This window comes from Lithobates pipiens, unplaced genomic scaffold (assembly GCF_037356315.1).
Source record: "Lithobates pipiens isolate NorthernLeopardFrog02 unplaced genomic scaffold, aLitPip1_a1.2 Scaffold_25, whole genome shotgun sequence".
NCBI lineage: Eukaryota > Metazoa > Chordata > Amphibia > Anura > Ranidae > Lithobates > Lithobates pipiens.
The window spans coordinates 182,195,913-182,213,998 of record NW_027507787.1 but is presented as its reverse complement, the minus strand read 5'-3'; the positions used below and the strand labels follow the sequence as shown (position 1 = coordinate 182,213,998).

General features: G+C 41.6%; 1 protein-coding gene across 2 annotated transcripts in view; it reads right to left on the bottom strand.

Moving 5' to 3' along the window:
• CFAP46 (cilia and flagella associated protein 46) overlaps positions 1 to 18,086 on the bottom strand; it is a 328,406-nt gene that overhangs the window by 62,646 nt on the left and 247,674 nt on the right. For both annotated transcript variants that reach the window (XM_077455243.1, XM_077455242.1), the window contains 4 exons: positions 12,818 to 13,006; positions 12,381 to 12,497; positions 6,364 to 6,543; positions 2,336 to 2,503 (listed from right to left, as the gene is read on the bottom strand). In XM_077455243.1, the coding sequence (XP_077311369.1) occupies positions 2,336 to 2,503; positions 6,364 to 6,543; positions 12,381 to 12,497; positions 12,818 to 13,006 (654 nt within the window). The remainder of the gene's footprint in view (positions 1 to 2,335; positions 2,504 to 6,363; positions 6,544 to 12,380; positions 12,498 to 12,817; positions 13,007 to 18,086) is intronic.

Sequence of the window (18,086 nt, the reverse complement as noted above, 5' to 3'; positions counted from 1 at the left end):
TAAATGTATGTCCCTTTTAATTTGCAGGGCTAGTGGGCGCACGTGTGCCACCAGCGGATCGCGCAAACGCCCACTGCGTACAGCGTGACCATGGGTCCCGCAGACTCGATGTCCGCTGGTGTCCCGCAATCGTGTCACGGATCGTCAGGGAGATGCCTATGTAAACAAGGCACTTCACTGTTCTGCCTAGTGACATGACAGGATCTACTGATCCCTGTCATCGGGAACAGTGATCGCTGTCATGTCAGTGGTAGCCCCCCCCCCCCCCCACAGTTAGAATCACTCCCTAGGACACACTTAACCCCTTGATCTCCCCCTAGTGTTTAACCCCTTCTCTGCCAGTGTTATTTACACAGTAATCAGTGCATTTTTATAGCAACGACGCTGCATAAATGACAATGACATATTATCGCAGTCACGATAAAAATCGCAGTTCGCCGCCATTACTAAAAAAAATTTATAAAAATGCCATAAATCTATCCCCTTTTTTGTAGATGCTATAACTTTTTTGCAAACCAATCAATATACGCTTATTGCAATTTTTTTTACCAAAAATATGTAGAAGAATATATATCGGCCTAAACTGAGGAAAAACCTTGTTTTTTTTTATATATTTTTGGGGGATATTTATTATAGCAAAAAGTAAAAAATATTGCTTTTTATTCAAAATTGTCGCTCTTTTTTTCTTTTATAGTGCAAAAAATAAAAACCACAGAGGTGATCAAATGCCACGAAAAGAAAGCTCTACTTGTGGGAAAAAAGGGCGTCAATTTTGTTTTGATGCAACGTCGCACGACTGCGCAATTGTCAGTTAAAACAATGCAGTGCCAAATCGCAAAAAGTGCTCTGGTCAGGAAGGGGGTAAAATCTTCCAGGGCTGAAGCAGCTAAATGAAAATTGTACGATCTGGCATTGTACAATTTTTTTTTCCGTGCATGTCCAATCAAATATCGTATGAACTGTCCTGATTGGCCTTTGAAAGCTCTGTATTAACGATCCGATTATCGTACGATCGCTTCAAAATCTGTATTTTTCATATGATTTTCTGATCGTCTGTATGGGGCTTTAATATAGGCGGAACCCAAAGGTCCAGAAAGAAGGAGTGTTCTAACAAAATAGGGACAGGATGAAGCACAAGCATGGGGATTTCCGTACACTCAATGGCTGATTCCTGATTTTTACTTGCTATGACTTCACTGGTTTGACTGTAACCCTGTTAACCACTTCACCCCCGGAAGGATTTACCCCCTTAATGACCAGGTAATTTTTTGCGATACGGCACTACGTTTCTTTAACTAATAATTGCACAGTCGTGCGACGCTGCAACCAAACAAAATTGATGTCCTTTTTTCCCCACAAATAGAGCTTTCTTTTGGTGGTATTTATTTGATCCCCTCTGCTGTTTTTATTTTTTGTGCTATAAACAAAAAAAGATCGACAATTTTGAAAAAAAAAAAAAAAATTTTTTACTCTCTGCTATAATACATATCCAAATAAAAATGTAAAAAAACGAATTTCTCCATCATTTTAGGCCAAATTGTATTCTGCTACATATTTTTTAGTAAAAAAAATAAAACTAAAAATAGCAATAAGCGTATATTAATTTGGTTTTCCCAAATGTTATAGCGTCTACAAACTATGGGATAGAGTTATGGACTTTTATTTTTCTTTATTGTTTTTACTGGTAATGGCAGCGATCTGTGATTTTTAGTGGGATAGCGGCAGACAAATCTGACTCCAAGTGACACTTTTTGGAGACCAATGACATGATTACAGTGATCAGTGCTAAAAAAAAAAATGCACTGATCAATGTATAAATGACACTGGTAGGGAAGGGGTTAACACTAGGGGGTGATCAGGGGTTTAACTGTGTTCTCTGGGTGTGTTCTAACAGTGTGGGGGATGGGCTTACTGGGATAACATAGGAATCACTGTTCCTGATCACTAGGAACAGTAAATCTCAGTATTCTCCTGTCAGAAAGGGGATCAGCCTTGTTTACATAGGCAGATCCCTTTTCCCTGTACTGCGATTGCAGGTGGCTGGCAGACATCGAGTCTGCTGGACCCTTGGGCACGTGCCCACTCTATCTCATGCACGGATCGTACAGGTATTTCAGTTTGCGCAGCCAGGCCGCCCTGCCACTATCATGATAGTGCTACAACAGTATCTAAATATTTCTTTGCTATACTATATGTTACACATAAAGCACAACAATCCAAGCCAATTAATGTTCGAAGATATTACTAATTAGAGATAAACTGTATTTCATGTATGTTAATGTCAGAACTTTGAAAGTACTGTATATACTTTCGAACTGTACTGTATGATTCTTACTCTGGAGATGGTGGCCAGTTGTTGCTCAACCTGTTTCCGAAGAGATCCTTCATCTCCTTTCTCTTGTAGATAATACAGGAGGTTCAGTAATGCTGCAAACTGAGAGCTGCCAGTATTGCGTGTTGCCGTTAGCACTGTGTTTTTAATCATCATACATGAAGAACAGCTCTATGGAGATACAATACAAATACAAACCAACACAGTGAAAATCATGATCAACTTTGACAAAATCTTACTTTGCATAAAACCTTAACCACTCACTTTCATTGAACATCTTCCCCAATACCCAAACATACACTTACATTTTAGAACCAAAATGCATATACATATTTGTCAAACATTTTGGGCCTGCCTTCACACGCACATGAACTTTAATGGCCTCCCAGTTTTAGTCTGTAGGGTTCAATATTGAGTTGGACCGTCCTTTGCAGCTATAACTGCTTCAACTCCTCTGGCTGCCCACAAGGTTTAGGAGTGTGTCTATGGGAATGTTTTACCATTGTTCCAGAAGCGCATTTGTGAGGTCAGGCACTGATGTGGACGAGAAGGCCTGGCTCCGTGTCTCCGCTCTAATTTATCCCAAAGGTGTTCTCTGTTGGGTTGAGGTCAGAACTCTGTGCAGGTCAGTCAAATTCCACCACTCCAAACTCACTTATTCATTCAAGGTCTTTATGGACCTTGGTTTGTGCACAAGTCCAAATAATTTGATGGAGGAGGGATTATGGTGTGGGGTTGTTTCTCAGGGGTTGGGCATGGCCTCTTAGTTCCAGTGAAGTGAACTCTTAAGGTGTCAGCATATCAAGACATTTTGGACAATTTCATGCTCCCGACTTTGTGGGAACAGTTTGGGGATGGCCCCTTCCTGTTTCAACATGACTACACACCACTGCACAAAGCAAGGTCCATGAAGACATTTGCCCCATACACACGGTCGGAAATTCCAATGGAAAAAGTCAGATCGGATTATTTGTCGGAAAATCCAATTGTGTGTGGGCTCTATCTGACTTTTTCTGTTAATTTCCGATGGAAAAAGTTTGAGAGCTGGATCTAAAATTTTCTGAGAACAAAATCCGATTGGACTTTTTCCGATTGTGTGTAGAGAATTCCGACGCACAAAGTGCCACGCATGCTCAGAAAAAATTTGGAGACAAAAGCTATTGACCCGTCGTATGTTTTGTATGTCACCTCATTCAGAACAATCGGATTTTCCGGCGACTGTGTGTATGCAAGAAAAGTTTTGGCCAAAATCCGTCTGAAAAGTTTTGGCCAAAATCCGACGGATTTTGTGGTCGGAATGTCTGACCATGTGTATGGGACATTAGATGAGTGAGTTTGGGGTGGAGGAACATGACTGGCCTGACCTCAACCCAATAGAACACCTTTGGGATGAATTAGAGTGGAGACTGCAAGCCAGGCCTTTTCATCCAACACCAGTGCCTGATCTCACAAATGTGCTTCTGGAAGAATGGCCAAACATTCCCACAGACACACACCTAAACCTTGTGGACAGCCTTCCCAGATGAGTTGAAGCTGTTATAGATGGATAGATAGTTGGCCAACTCAATATTGAACCCTACGGATTAAAACCGGGGTGCCATTAAAGTTCATGTGCGTGTAAAGGCAGGCATCTTAATCTTTTTGTCAATTTAGTGTGTGTATTGTGTATATATATATATATATATATATATATATATATATATATATCTCCAAGTGGTGATGTTACATAGTTAGTAAGGCTGATTAAAGACACCAGTCCATCCAGTTCAACCTGAGTGTCTACCATTGTCCCTATCCCTGTACATTGCACACTCACATCAGTTCCTACCCTCAAGGAGCCCACAATCCTAGGTCCCCATTCATACACTAGGGCCAATTTTGGACAGAAGCCAATTAACCTACCTGCGTGTCTTTGGAGTGTGGGAGGAAACCGGAGTACCCGGAGGAAACCCACGCAGGCACAGAGAGAACATGCAAACTCCAGGCAGGTAGTGTCATGGTTGAGATTCGAAACAGCGACACTTTTTACTGCTAGGTGAGAGTGTTACCCACTACACCACTGTGCCGCTGATGTGCACAACAGTGATTAGAATAAGTGCAAAGCAATCAGGCCCTCCCAATTTATACATAAAGCCCATGTAGTATGTTTCAGTCAGTATCTTAATGTGGAACTCCAGCCAGGGGCATCTATAAAATTCCTAAAGCTACCATTCCCCCCCCCCCCCCTTCTTTATTAAATTGCCAACAGCAAATAAGTATACAATGTTCACAAATCCCTTGCTGCCTTCTTAAAAATCAAAGTTCTCAGTGTCAGGCTTCTTATTTTATTTCACCGATGATATCCACATCTTCTGTGCACAAAAAAGCATACATTTCCCTGAGAAATCTTGCAAGTACACCTTTTTTTTCTTGTAAGATCTCGCAGATGAACTACAATAACTCCCTGGAAGGCACTGGTGATGTAGTCTTAAGGGCCAGGACTACATCACTAGTACATAAATGGTGCCAATTTACAATGCATGCATAATGTGTTTCCTGCTGAAAAGGCAGAGATGCGTCCAAATGTGTTTTTTCATGTTTTGGGGGGGGGGGGGGGGGGAGGTCTGCTGCAAGACCAAAAAATAAATAAAAAAAAGAAGCTACCTTTGCTAATGGGGTGTAAAATGTTCATATCATATTTGTTTACTGTATAATTAATCAAGTAGTGTACCAGATACAAGAGCCAGCACTCAACTTTTAGCCCTGCAGCGCTCATGTAGTGACGTGATCCTGTTGTTTATCTGCCCCTTCTTCCCCCTTATCTATTCACAGAATGCAATGTGTTTTGTGAAGGGACAAGAGGAGATGAAAGAATGGATAAACATAAGGATGACTTCACTATATAAGAACTGCAGCTGTGATAACCGTATTGCTGGAAGCTGAATGCTGGCTATAGTGTCTGGTACACTAATTAATAGCGATGAGCCGAACACTCCCCCCCGTTCAGTTCATACCAGAACATGCGAACAGGCAAAAAATGTGTTTGAACACCGTTAAAGTCTATGGGACATGAACAGGAATAATCAAAAGTGCTAATTTTAAAGGTTTATATGCATGGTATTGTCATAAAAAGTGTTTGGGGACCCGGGTCCTGTCCCAGGGGACATGTATCAATGCAAAAAAAAATTCAAAAAATGGCAGTTTTTTTCGGGAGCAGTGATTTTAATAATGCTTAAAGTGAAACAATGAAAGTGTAATATTCCTTTAAATTTCGTACCTGGGGGGTGTCTATAGTATGCTTGTAAAGGGGCGCATGTTTCCCGTGTTTAGAACAGTCTGACAGCAAAATGACATTTCTAAAGGGAAAAAAAAGACCCGTTAAAGTAAACGGGTGACCCCGCCCCCCTCTGGCATCACGGGGAAAGCCGTGATATTACACGTAATATTATACTTTTATTGTTTCACTTTAAGCATTATTAAAATCACTGCGCCCAAAAAAACATTTTTTTGCATTGATACATGTCCCCTGGGACTTTTTATGACCATACCATGCATATAAGCCTTTAAAATTAACACTTTTGGTTTCTCCCATAGACTTTTAAAGGGTGCTTTCGAATTTGCCGCGAACACCCAAAAATTGGTCGCTGTTCGGCAAACTGGCGAACAGCCAATGTTCGAGTCGAACATGAGTTTGGCTCAAACATAAAGCTCATCCATGCTAATTAATAACTACAAAATGTAACTTTTTTTTCTTAAGAATTTCTATGGATGTCTGTGGTTGGAGTTCTGCTTTAAACCATCGCTAAACCCCCAATTATTTGCTTATGACATAATTAATAAAAGCACTACAGGAGAAATTTAGACCATGTGGAGAACTAGCACTTGCGGATGTGTTTAATATTCCCCCAAAAAAATTTTCAAACTGATGGAAAGTCTTGGTAAACAAGAATTAAGGCTTTGCAGCATATGTAGTAATCATGCTAAGTACCAAAATTCAAACTTACACTCAATGGAAGTCACTAACAAAAAAAAACTGCCTGGCATAATTGTACCTGATGAAGAGCAAGAAAAAAACCTGATGTTAGAGAGTCAAACTGCCCAAAACATGAACAGATCTCAAGACTTGCTGCTGACAATGTGTCCATCAGCTTGTTGTCTATTGCAGCATTAATGGACTGAAGTAAAATCTCATTGGACTGGGCAAGGTAGACTTCTGCCAACGCTCGTCTTGTCTGGAAAAAACAAAAACAGATACAATTAGTTTAAGGCTGGGTTCACACCTATGCAAATGGAGCCGGTTCACATATCTCCGCAGCAGGTGTGTTTTGCAGGAATAACGTTGCCTTTTTTATGTCTGTTTCAGGTCCGAATTCAGCCCAAAATTAAGGCTGAAATCGGACCTGAAACTGTGAACCAGCACACACCGGACCTCTGCTGGGCGACAGATGCAGCTCATATGTGAACCGAGCCTAAACAAAACAGAAATTACGCTGGTAGATCAAAAAATATCAGCAGGCAAAAACAACTAGATAAATTGCATACAGATATAGATTCACATTGCCAAGCTTATAGAGCCAACATAAAATGTATAGCCATTATATCAAGAATGAGCAGAAAACAAAATGTAAATAACAATCCCAAAGTGAATTCAAGTCCAAATCCACCACTGTGACAATAATAATAATAAAGAAATGTTGTGTAATGCAATGCTTGCAACACCTCCAATTAATAGCACTCTTACTGGAATCTTTGGACCCTTTATATATAAAGCCAAATGGCCATGTGAAATAAATCCAACTGGCAAGGGGTCTGACTAGAACACCGTCTCCAGGGGGCCTAATAGTACCGGCAAGTTTCCAGACAGGGTCTGCTTATTGTCCAGTCCAGTGACCCATAATAGTTCATCATACTATGCTCTCCCGGTGGCCATCATCCCAGCAGAGGACCATTTCTCTGGCTTCCGGCACCGATAAATTGGTCACTGGATTGGACAATAAGAGGACTTTGTCTGGAGACTTGAAGGTGCTATTAGGCACCCAGGAGATGGTGTTCTAGTCGGATCCCCTGCAAATTAGATTTACTTCACATGCCCATTTGACTCTTTATAAATAAGGGGGGCAAAGATTCTGGTGAGAGTCCTCTTAATCGGAGGTGGCGGTGCACTTGGGTGTTGCAAGCATTGGATTACACAGGATTTCTTTATTATTATTGTCACAGTAGTGGATTTGGACTTAAATACCCTTTGGCATTGTTATTTACATTTTATTTCTGCTCATTCTTGATATAATGGCTCACTTATTTTAAATTTATGTTGTCAATATAAGTGTGGCAGTGTGAAACTCAATTAAAATCTTACACAAATACTTTATTATTTTTTATAGCCCCATTCTGGGCAAAAACTATTTTATTCCTAGTCCTCACTGGCACCCCTCTCTAACCCTTACCAATAGTCTTTTTTCCCCTCTTACCTTGTGAAGCAACATATACTCACCTAATCCAGTCCCCCATCCAGGTCCCACACTGCTACTCTTTTCAGGTGGTGGGACTTCTGATCAAGCACTGCAATGTCCCTCTTGAGATTGATGGTCCCCTGCCACCTCCCTCTGATGGAGTTATCCTCTTCTGGATCCTGAGAGCACCCCACTGCAGTCCATCCATTAAGAAGTGTTCACATCAGGCAATCACTGACGCGGACAACCAAAGAAAGACCCAAACCAAGAAGTAAACAGAAGAGGAGAAGACTCAGGGCCAGATCTGTGAATGGAGGGGGTCTTCCATCCATCTTCCATTCACAGATTGTTTTTCATTCATAGAAGCTGTAGTATGGCTTCTAATAAACTAAACTGGCGGTAAAGGGCAGACATAGTTGGGCATTCTCGATGAGTGCCTGTCATAGCCCTTAAAGTAGAACTATAGGCAAAACTTTTTTTTCATTTTTGATAGAGCAAAGGAGGGTTATAATCTCTGTCAGATTTTTTTTTCCGCCATTGCAGAGATTTACCTTCTCTTCCTGTCCCATAGCCAAACAGGAAATTACAGAAAGTCCCTGCAAATGAAAGGAATTTCTTGGGGACCTCAAGGTTACCAGAACTAGTGTCCGCATTGGAAGATTTTCCCTCTATTACTTTTCTGGGGAAAACTCAATATTTGGGATTTTCTTTTACTTTCCCTTTCAATGATAATGGTAAACAGGACAAATATAGAGGGTGAAACAGGGGCACAGACAGCAATAAAAACTGACAGGGGTTCTAAACCCTCTCCCCTCTATCCAAAAAAACAAAACAAAAACGTTTTGCCTTTAGTTATACGTTAAATCTATTAACTCTCATCTCACCTGAAGATCACAGCAGCAGGTGGGGGGGCAACAGAGCTACATAACCTCCAAAAAAATGGCCGCCGCCATAATAGGAGACATTTATTTTTCGCCCCCGAGATAATGGCTATGGCTGACACTTTTGATCTATCATAGTATGTCACAGCACATCTGATCTATCACAATGTGTCTCAGCTGGCTGCCGCCGTTAGCTGCGCAGCGAGCCTGAAAATCAGTGGATATGCAAAATGCCTGTGGTGTTTTCGCCTAGTTGTATCCTGCTGACGCTCCACCTAGGGGCGTCAGTATTCGAATATGGGGCGGTTCGTTCCTGCCCAGTCCTCCTTTTAAGTGCGCTTCCGCTCAATGCTCCTCTATCCCAGTTGAAGTCACCGGAAGTGACGTAACACGTAGGATACGGAGACCGGAAGTGACGCTCGCACCAGAGCGGTCGATTTGAACTGTCTTGCTGCTAATACTGCCTATTTACCCCATTCGTTTGTAAGTAATTTTAACCTATTAATAAACTAGTGAATTTTAAATACATGCTACACTATGGTTGCCTTTATATCTTTTCTCTGAGCTACATTGGAGCATCTGGAAGAAGTCTATACTGATGGAGATCTGAGAGTGACTCCCTGAGGCCCCACCTCTCACCCCCTTCCCTGGGACTTCTGGTTCATCTATGAGGAAGCTGCATATACGCTATACTTTATATAGCGGGGAGGTAATTACCCAGTGTGTACACCTATGCGTGGAATCACCTATGTGGAGGAAAAGCCTTTGATACACTTTGACAGCACAGAATCACTTTATGCATATATGTGTTATGATCACGGGACTGTGTTCATGTTGCTAAACAGCTGTATTTAGTCCAACTACTTTATTATTTTATGCACTCAGCACTTTCTGTCTATAGAGTTTTGATCCATAGTCTGATAAGTATGTGCGTTTAATATTCTGCGTTTACTATTGCACTTAGCACTTTGTTTTGCATCCTTTATTCAACTATTGTCACTAGCTTGTGCCCACTCAGTAAGTGATTATCTACACTTTAGTTTTTTTGGTTTTATATGCACTCAGCACTTTTTTGCTATATAAGGTTTGATTTAGAACCGGACCACTGTATGTGTTTTTATAGTTACTACTGCACTTAGCACTTTTGTCATTTTGTAGAGGTATAAGTTGCACTCTGAACTGTGACATTTATTACTGTGCATACACTGCTGTGAGCACTTTCATTAGGGGATAGAATAATCCCCACACTGAGAGAAGAGTTCTCCTCTATCTTTATAGTTTTTGAATATATACCATCTGATATACTCCCATCTAAACAATTAGCTCTCTAGATTTTCTCGTAAGGTCCCATTTTTTGGAAGTGCAGCACCACCATTCTTTCTTTTAACAGAGGAGGAAGGTTTCAGCAAAATTAGGAATCAGCAGCATAAGGGACACATCTCACTGAAGGTAAGTAATGTCCCTTGTGCTGATTTTTTATTTATTTTTTTGGTTTGTTTTAGGTAATCCTAGGCTTGAAATATCCATCCAGTTGAAATATAACTCCTTTACATTACAGACTGGAAATGAGAAAACATTTACATCACAGGCATTTGTTTATAGAGACTGACACACATTCATGATGGTGCCTTTGTATAAGACCCCTTTCACACTGGGGTGCTTTGCAGGCACTACAGAACTAAAAATAGTGCCTGCAAAGCACCCTGAAACAGCCTCTGCTGTGTCTCCAGTGTAAAAGCCCCGAGGGCTTTCACACTGTAGTGGTGCGCTGGCAGGACGGTAAAAAAGTCCTATTAGCAGCATCTTTGGAGCAGTGCACCGCGGCTATACCGCCAGCGGTGGTTTTTAACCCTTTCTCGGCCGCTAGCGGCGGAGTAAAACCACTCAGCTAGTGGCTGAATAGCGCCGCAAATCCGACGGTAAAGTGCCGCTAAAAATAGTAGCGCTTTACCGCCGACATACCTCCCGCCCCAGTGTGAAAGGGGCCTAACTGGTAGAAATGTTAGATGGGTAGTGAACAGATAGTAACGTATGTTTCTGCACACTCATTTTTACATTACAGACTAGAAATGACAAAACATTTCAATCACAGGCACCCGTATAATGAAAATACAAAGTAGATATTTGCCATCACACCAAGGGTCGGCACAAAGTGGCATCCAAACGCAAGAAAGGTGCAACGTTTTGGAGTCACACAGGATCCCTTCATCAGGCATGTGACGAAGGGTTCCTACATGACTCCGATACGTGGCACCTTTCTTGTGTTGTGATCATGCAATAAACTACCCATTTGGACACCACTTTGTGACGATCCTTGGTGTGCTGGCAAATATCTACTTTGTGCCTTGAACCAGTCTCCAGCTGGTTGTTGCTACAGCACCCAAATCTTGAGAGCTTATACCAGGAACGTGTGCGATGGGAATATGAAGTATTACGTATAATGAAAATGACACTTATTCATGATGATGCCTTTGTATAATTAGTAGCATTGTTAGCCAGTCAGTCAACAGTCTTCTCCTGATTGAGATACCAATGCTGCTGTTAATGTACCATCCCTCATAATGTGCTTTTATAAGTAAATGCATTATACTGTATATTATAATGATATTTCAGAACATCTAGGTGCTGTAAGTGCATTTACATAAGAAATTAGTGTGAAGTAAGGCAGCATGCGGAACTGTAGAAAAAAATGCTTTTCACATCCATTCTGTAGGTTTTAACACATTCAGACCCAGGATAGCTTTCTTTCTGTATCAATGTATTGGAAAAAAACTACCCGTATTTATCGGCGTATAACACGCACTTCCCCCCCCTAAAATCAGGGGGGGAATCGGGGGTGCGTGTTATACACTGATCCCCCACAATTTTTAACCCTTTCTGCCGCTCTCTGCGGCTTCCGGGTATTTTCGGCCGCACTAGGCCGGTCTCGGCTATTTTCGGCCGCACTCAGCTGGTCTTGGCGACTTTCGGAACAAGACAAGACTGCAAATGACTCACAAGGCTAAATGCAAGGCTGCAAGTGACTGACAAGGCTGCAATGGAAGGCTGCAAGTGACTGACAAGCCTGCAATGGAAGGCTGCAAATGGCACTGATAAGGCTGCATTGATGGGCATTTAAATGTACGTTTTTTTCCTTAAACTTCCCTTCTAAAAGTTTTTTTCTTTTAAATTCCCTCCTAAACTTGGGGTGCGTGTTATACGCCGATAAATACAGTATTTATTTCCTGTTTTACCTTGCTGCCTTTGATAACTGATAAGTCTGAGCTGTGGCATGAATATTTTATTTTATATGTTTGTTCATGATATCCTGAAAACTATACCAAAGTAACACGGGCTGACCCGAGCCAGCGGGAGCATCCTGCAGTTAGGAGGAATGGAAGTGGCCATAGGGCTCTGTTATTAACCACTTCTGGACCACCCACCGTCATTATATGTTGGTACTTTGAAGAGGAATATCGTTGCTTCGATCTCAGGTAAGTTATTCATAATGAGCTAGTATGCATATTAGCTCATTATGCCTTTGCCTTGCAGGGTGTATCCCCCCCCCCCCCCCAAGGCTTTACTTCCTCTTTAAAGCTGTTATAGCTGCAAAGGGTGGGTCAATTCAATATTGAACCCTATGGACTAAGACTGGGATGCCATTAAAGTTCACGTGTGTAAAGGCAGGCGCTCCATATAGTATATATAATAATCTAAAATATATACAGTACAGCTTTCATACACAAAAACAATGCTTACCTTAAAAGCCGCAGCTTTCCTTGCTAGCTGATTCAGCTGTTTATTAGTTGGCTTTGTATTGGCATCAGGCCATTCAGAGTCACTATTCTCATTGGCTCCTGTAGTTTTTCTTTCATCCTATAAATGAAAATGAAATGTGAAATAAACAACTTAAGTAAAGTATTGTTTTGGGCTAGTTTTGAAGGCATAGCTATACTGTATATTACATCAAACAGAATACAAAAACATGGCTGTATATAGAAATTGCCAGCAACCAGCAGGAGTGCCATGCCAGTGTTATTTTGTTTAAGGTCTTTCCAGATTGCTGATTAGAACATGTAAAATTCGAAGCTATTTGTACACAGCTGTGGCTTTTTAGAAGAGTAAATCTCTTCGTTTTTGCTGTGCATCTCTTTTCTCTAATAACAGCAAACGCAGATGACAAGAAATAAACATACCAAATAATGTTCATTCCAGTACATGTCTGCATCAAGCGGATCGACTGTAAAAGACTGCAGCAGGAGGCATCTTCCAGTTAGATACAAACACCGTGCCTTTAGATCATTACAACCACCTGCTAGTGTCAAAGCACTCGCCAACTGAGACAGCATGGAGGAAGATATTGTACGGCTAAGCGTTTTCCACTCCTATACCAAACAGAAAAAAGTCAGGAGAGCAGTTACTGAATACAGTTACATCATTATCATAGATAAAGAAAATACAGGTCCTATAGTGTGTTATTGTGGCAATGACATCAATTAGGAAAAATGATTCAAACTGACCAATATCCCTAACAGTAGGTCATATATAAACTACAGTAAATTGCCCAAGGTTTGTCAACATCTAACCACCACAAGTATATGGGGTCGATTTACTAAAGACAAATAGACTGTGAAATTTGCAAGTTAATTGTACAGTGCAAGGGAATTTCCCCAGGGCTTGGTGAATGTAATAAAATGTAACTTTGCAAAGAATTCTCTATCATGTGGAAGGAAAATAAAATAACAAAAATATAGCATCTGTGTTTGCACATGATTGGATGATGGAGGTCAGCAGAAATCATTCATTAAGCTCTGGGGAACATTCCCTTTCAAAGTGCAACATGCCTTCCCTTATTTGCTTTTAGTAAATAAACCCCAATGAGTTTGTTAGACAACCCTTTTTGAATGAATGAATGAATGAAATACTTATATAGCGCACAATGCGAACTGAATCGCCTCTAGGCGCTGTGGCGAGCTTTGATCATCAGCTAAAAGAGGAAGGTCTTAAGTTTTTTCCTAAAAGCCAGGTGATTTTCTTCCAGACGGATGTCGATTGGTAGAGCATTCCATAGCCGGGGCCCTTGGACAGCGAATCTCCGATCCCCCTTGGATTTATACCGGGCTTTTGGCACGAGGAGGAGGTTTTTGTTGGCTGATCGAAGACTGCGGTTTGGTGTGTAATGATTTATTTTCTCCATAAGGTATTGCGGAGCTTCTCTATGCACGCATTTATGGGTGAGGCAAAGGGTTTTGAACGTGATCCGATTTTTTACAGTTAGCCAATTTTTGAAGCATGGGCATTATTATGGAATTTTCCTCCCTTTTCAACCCCAATCTGCTGAACTAGCCATCTTTAAACAATCCCTGAAAACCCATTTATTTAGAGAAGCCTATCCTACCTCTACATAACAACTGAACTTTTATTTTCTCTATCAGCACATCTTCCATAGTTATTTTATTGTATCACTTGACCCTCCCTTTAAATTGCAGGCTCCAAAGAGCAGGGTCCACTGTTGGCACTAAGAAAATCCTGTATTATAATGACAAAAACAGCCTTCACCTTTTGGGAAAGGCTTTCCGGGAGAACTTTGAGTGTGGGAATCACTCCCACATTAGCCAAAAAAGCATTGTAAGACTTGGCTCCTAACAGATGTTCCAATTCATTCCAAAGGCGTTCAGTAGTGTTGAGGGTCAAAGTTCTGAGCAGGTCACTTTTTTCAAGCCAAGCTCGCCAAACATAATCTTTACATGGACATGGCTTTGTGCACAGAGCACAGTCATGTTGGGACAGAAAGGGGCCTTCACCACAAGGTTGGAAGCACACAATCATTTAAGATGTCTGTTTGCTGTGGCATCTCAGCCCAAATCGCCAGGGTACACTATACTAATTCTGACTTGGCCAAAGCATATGGCATAATCCAATTCAATATGCATCCACCAAATCCCACAATAAAAACTACAACCTACAGAGAGGCCTGTGTTTTGAGTTGTTGCCTGTTCTGGAGCATACTTAATTGTTTACTGTGGACACCAAATTGGGATATACTAGTATATACAGAACAGTGGCCACCTCTGCATTGAGGGCACACGGGCACCACCCCCCCCCCCCCCATCCCTGCTGCCACCTCCCTATCCATGCGCCCAGCCCCTTTAAGGATGCCAAACACATGGATTCCTATGGCAGGGGTGGGTGGGGGGGGGGTGCTTTTTGAAGCACGTGATCCCATCCAATTATGTGACAATAGCAAATTAATTTTCTCTATTTTTCACACTACATTGCCTCCCTGCCAATCGGGAGGCAGGTCAGTGAGACCTCTTCCCTGACTGGCCAATGTGACAGGTGTTCTTATTGGATGCTTAGCGGCACTTTGGCAAGCGGAGGAACACCTCCGCCATCGCTGCCCGCACTGTGGAGGAGAGGAAAGTGCAGGCACAGCGGGATCCTCTCCATAATGCTGCCCTATATACCATGGTTTGTGACGCTGCCCTATATACCCTGGTCTGTAAAGCTGCCCTATATACCCTGGTCAGTAATGCTGCCCTATATACCCTGGTCTGTTATGCTGCCTGGTCTGTAATGCTGCCCTATATACCCTGGTCTGTTATGCTGCCCTATATACCCTGATCTGTAATGCTGCCTGGTCTGTAATGCTGCCCATATACCCTGGTCTGTAATGTTGCCTGTTCTGCAATGCTGCCTGGTCTGCAATGCTGCCCCATATACCCTGGTCTGTAATGTTGCCTGTTCTGCAAGGCTGCCTGGTCTGCAATGCTGCCTTATATACCCTATATGTAATGCTGAGCTATGTACCCTGATCTGTGAGGTTGAGATATATACTCTGTCCTGTGATGCTGAGCTGTATACACCTGACACTATGGGTGGAATACAGGGGACGGAGTGGGAGGATTCTATAAGGGGTGTGGCTTATGAGAAGTGGGAGGGGTAAAAAAGGGTGGTGTCTGGCACCCCGCATCCTAAAATTTCCCCAGCTGTCACTGAGTATATACCAGGATTCTGAGTTCAAGGAACACAGGAGAGAGGGATTTAGACACAAATGTGATTTTGTTTTTGGCTTTTTTTTCTCTTCCTCTTAACTCCTTTATCCTTTTGTTCCTTCTTTCCTCCAGAATTCTTACTTAATTCCACTATCCATTCACCTTTTGGGGCCACCTTAAAACAGAAAAACAAACAGGGTTGCACGCTTCATGATCATCAAAGACCATACCAGATGATATGTAATGTAATGCTTTTTACTGCACTTTATTATCTACAATGGGCTCCTGCACAGCATATAGTATGGCTGCCTATGCCATTGATGCAACAATGTAGATGCATTATATTTTTGCAATTTTCTTGTTACATGCCATTCCTGTCTTAAGTAAAGAATTTCCAAAAAAATTAAGTTACACAAGTTTTTTTTCCTGTGTGTAAAACCAACATGCAAATTTCAAGCAGAGTCAAATCCAGTGCTACGAGGCCGTGACAATACTTCCCACCCCCCTAGGCCAACTGTATTGTGCCATTTCCTACCTCATCTTCTTGGGTTGCTTTAGTATCACAATAACTAGATCAGATGTCTCAGCTACAAAGGGCAATCATTTTATGGGGACAGAGAGGTTAAACAAGAAATGGTTTGCCGTCAGTACACCTAGAAGCAATGACTAGAAGACTAAAGGCCCATACACACGATCTGACTTTTTGACAACAAACATGCAAATTAGCTGTTTTAAGGCAACATCCGACCGTGTGTACGCTCCATCGGACAAACTTTTTCGGTTTTCATCAGACTTTTGTTGGCTGTGCAAACGGACAAACTTTCCGGCAACAAAAGTCCGATGGAGCAAAGTCCGATCATGTGTACAGAAAACCATTGGGCTTTTGTACAAAGTACAAACACGCATGCTCAGAACCACTGCAAAAGATCAGACAACAATACAGAAGTTGAGCAAAGGTGGCAGGAAAGAGCAGAAAAATCACGTGATTTGGTGAAAGTTGGCTGAAAAAGTCCTGCCGTGTGTATGCACTACAAGTTCACAGCCGATGCCCTTTGTAAAAAAAAGGGAAAGTTTGTACAAAGTCTGATCGTGTGTATGATGCTTAAGACAAACTGTCAACCAGGCAGGCTTGCTGCCCTTGGCCACAGCATATGTTGACAATGCATCAATTCGTCCCTGTATATTCTTTCCTTAGCTACATCTGGGCAGTTCTGTTTTTATGGCTCTATTCACATGAGTGCATTTTAAACTAAAGCTTGATATTTTAAATTGCTAAGATTACAGGGAATACTGTATGACCTACCTGAGGAAACAAAAAGCACCAAAACCGCATTCTAAAGTACTATTTGCAAGCACTATACTGATAATGCTCACATATTCCAGAATGCGTGTTAATATAATTGCTCAACAGAACTATTTAGTCACATACTGTATATCTCCAAACCACATTAAAATTAAAGTTCAAATGAGACAAAGACTGATGGTAATGGCTATATGTTCTCTGCAAAGTATTGCATAAAAATAAAGAAACTGTCTAAAAAAAAAAAAAAAAAAAAAAAAAACTACAAATTAAAGAATTTTACAGCTGTTGATTATTAAAATAAAAAAAGAAGATGTAAACTGTTTCTTTGAATGCAGTCTTCTGATTGAGCAGCTAAACATTGCCTCAATTACACAGGAGTTCATGAAATTCAGACTCTAAAGAAGTGCGTTCCAGGAGATGGTTAAATAAATGTTGGTTGTAGGTATGGTTTGTTTAAATGGCAGCAGCATGAGCTGTGGACCTAAATTCGTTTTTTGACAGTAAACCACAGGTAAAATCTAAGTACTAGAATCGTTTTTTCAGGAAATGTTGGCCAATAACACAACCGGCACTCCTAGGCACTCTCTTGCTCTTCCGCATAACAAATGTCAGTGAAGGTGACACATTCATGTACAGTAATTGTCTGGAAGAGGTACATGCATGAAGGGGACGGCACTGAGACTGGAGTGTCCATAGTGAAGACACGCAGTCCTCAGTGCATGTTTAGGCTCTTGCTAGCTAGGACACTACTGACTCTGCAGCCGACAGCCTCCTAGAAACTAAAGACTTATCTCCGGCCCCATTCAGCTGTCACCCGGGAGATTCCCCAGCTGACTGCTGAAAGTAAACAAAGGGGCAGGGATCCTGACTGATGTCATTACCCAACAATGGCCAAGGCCCTATCTGGACAACTCCAGCATCCTAGCAACTCACGACCCCTGTGAGAGAAGCAGTGGCATTAATGACAGATTCCAGCCCATGTACTCAACTCTGAATGTTCTGTCCCATTCATGTGTATTTGCTCTGTGTTGTGTTGGACTGCATCAGGTTATTATTGTTTGGTAGTATGCCAATATCTAGTGTTGGTTTAGAGCAGGGATATTGAATTAAAATTCATGGAGGTCCGATGAGAAAAATGTTCTACTAGCACACGTCCAAATCATAAGT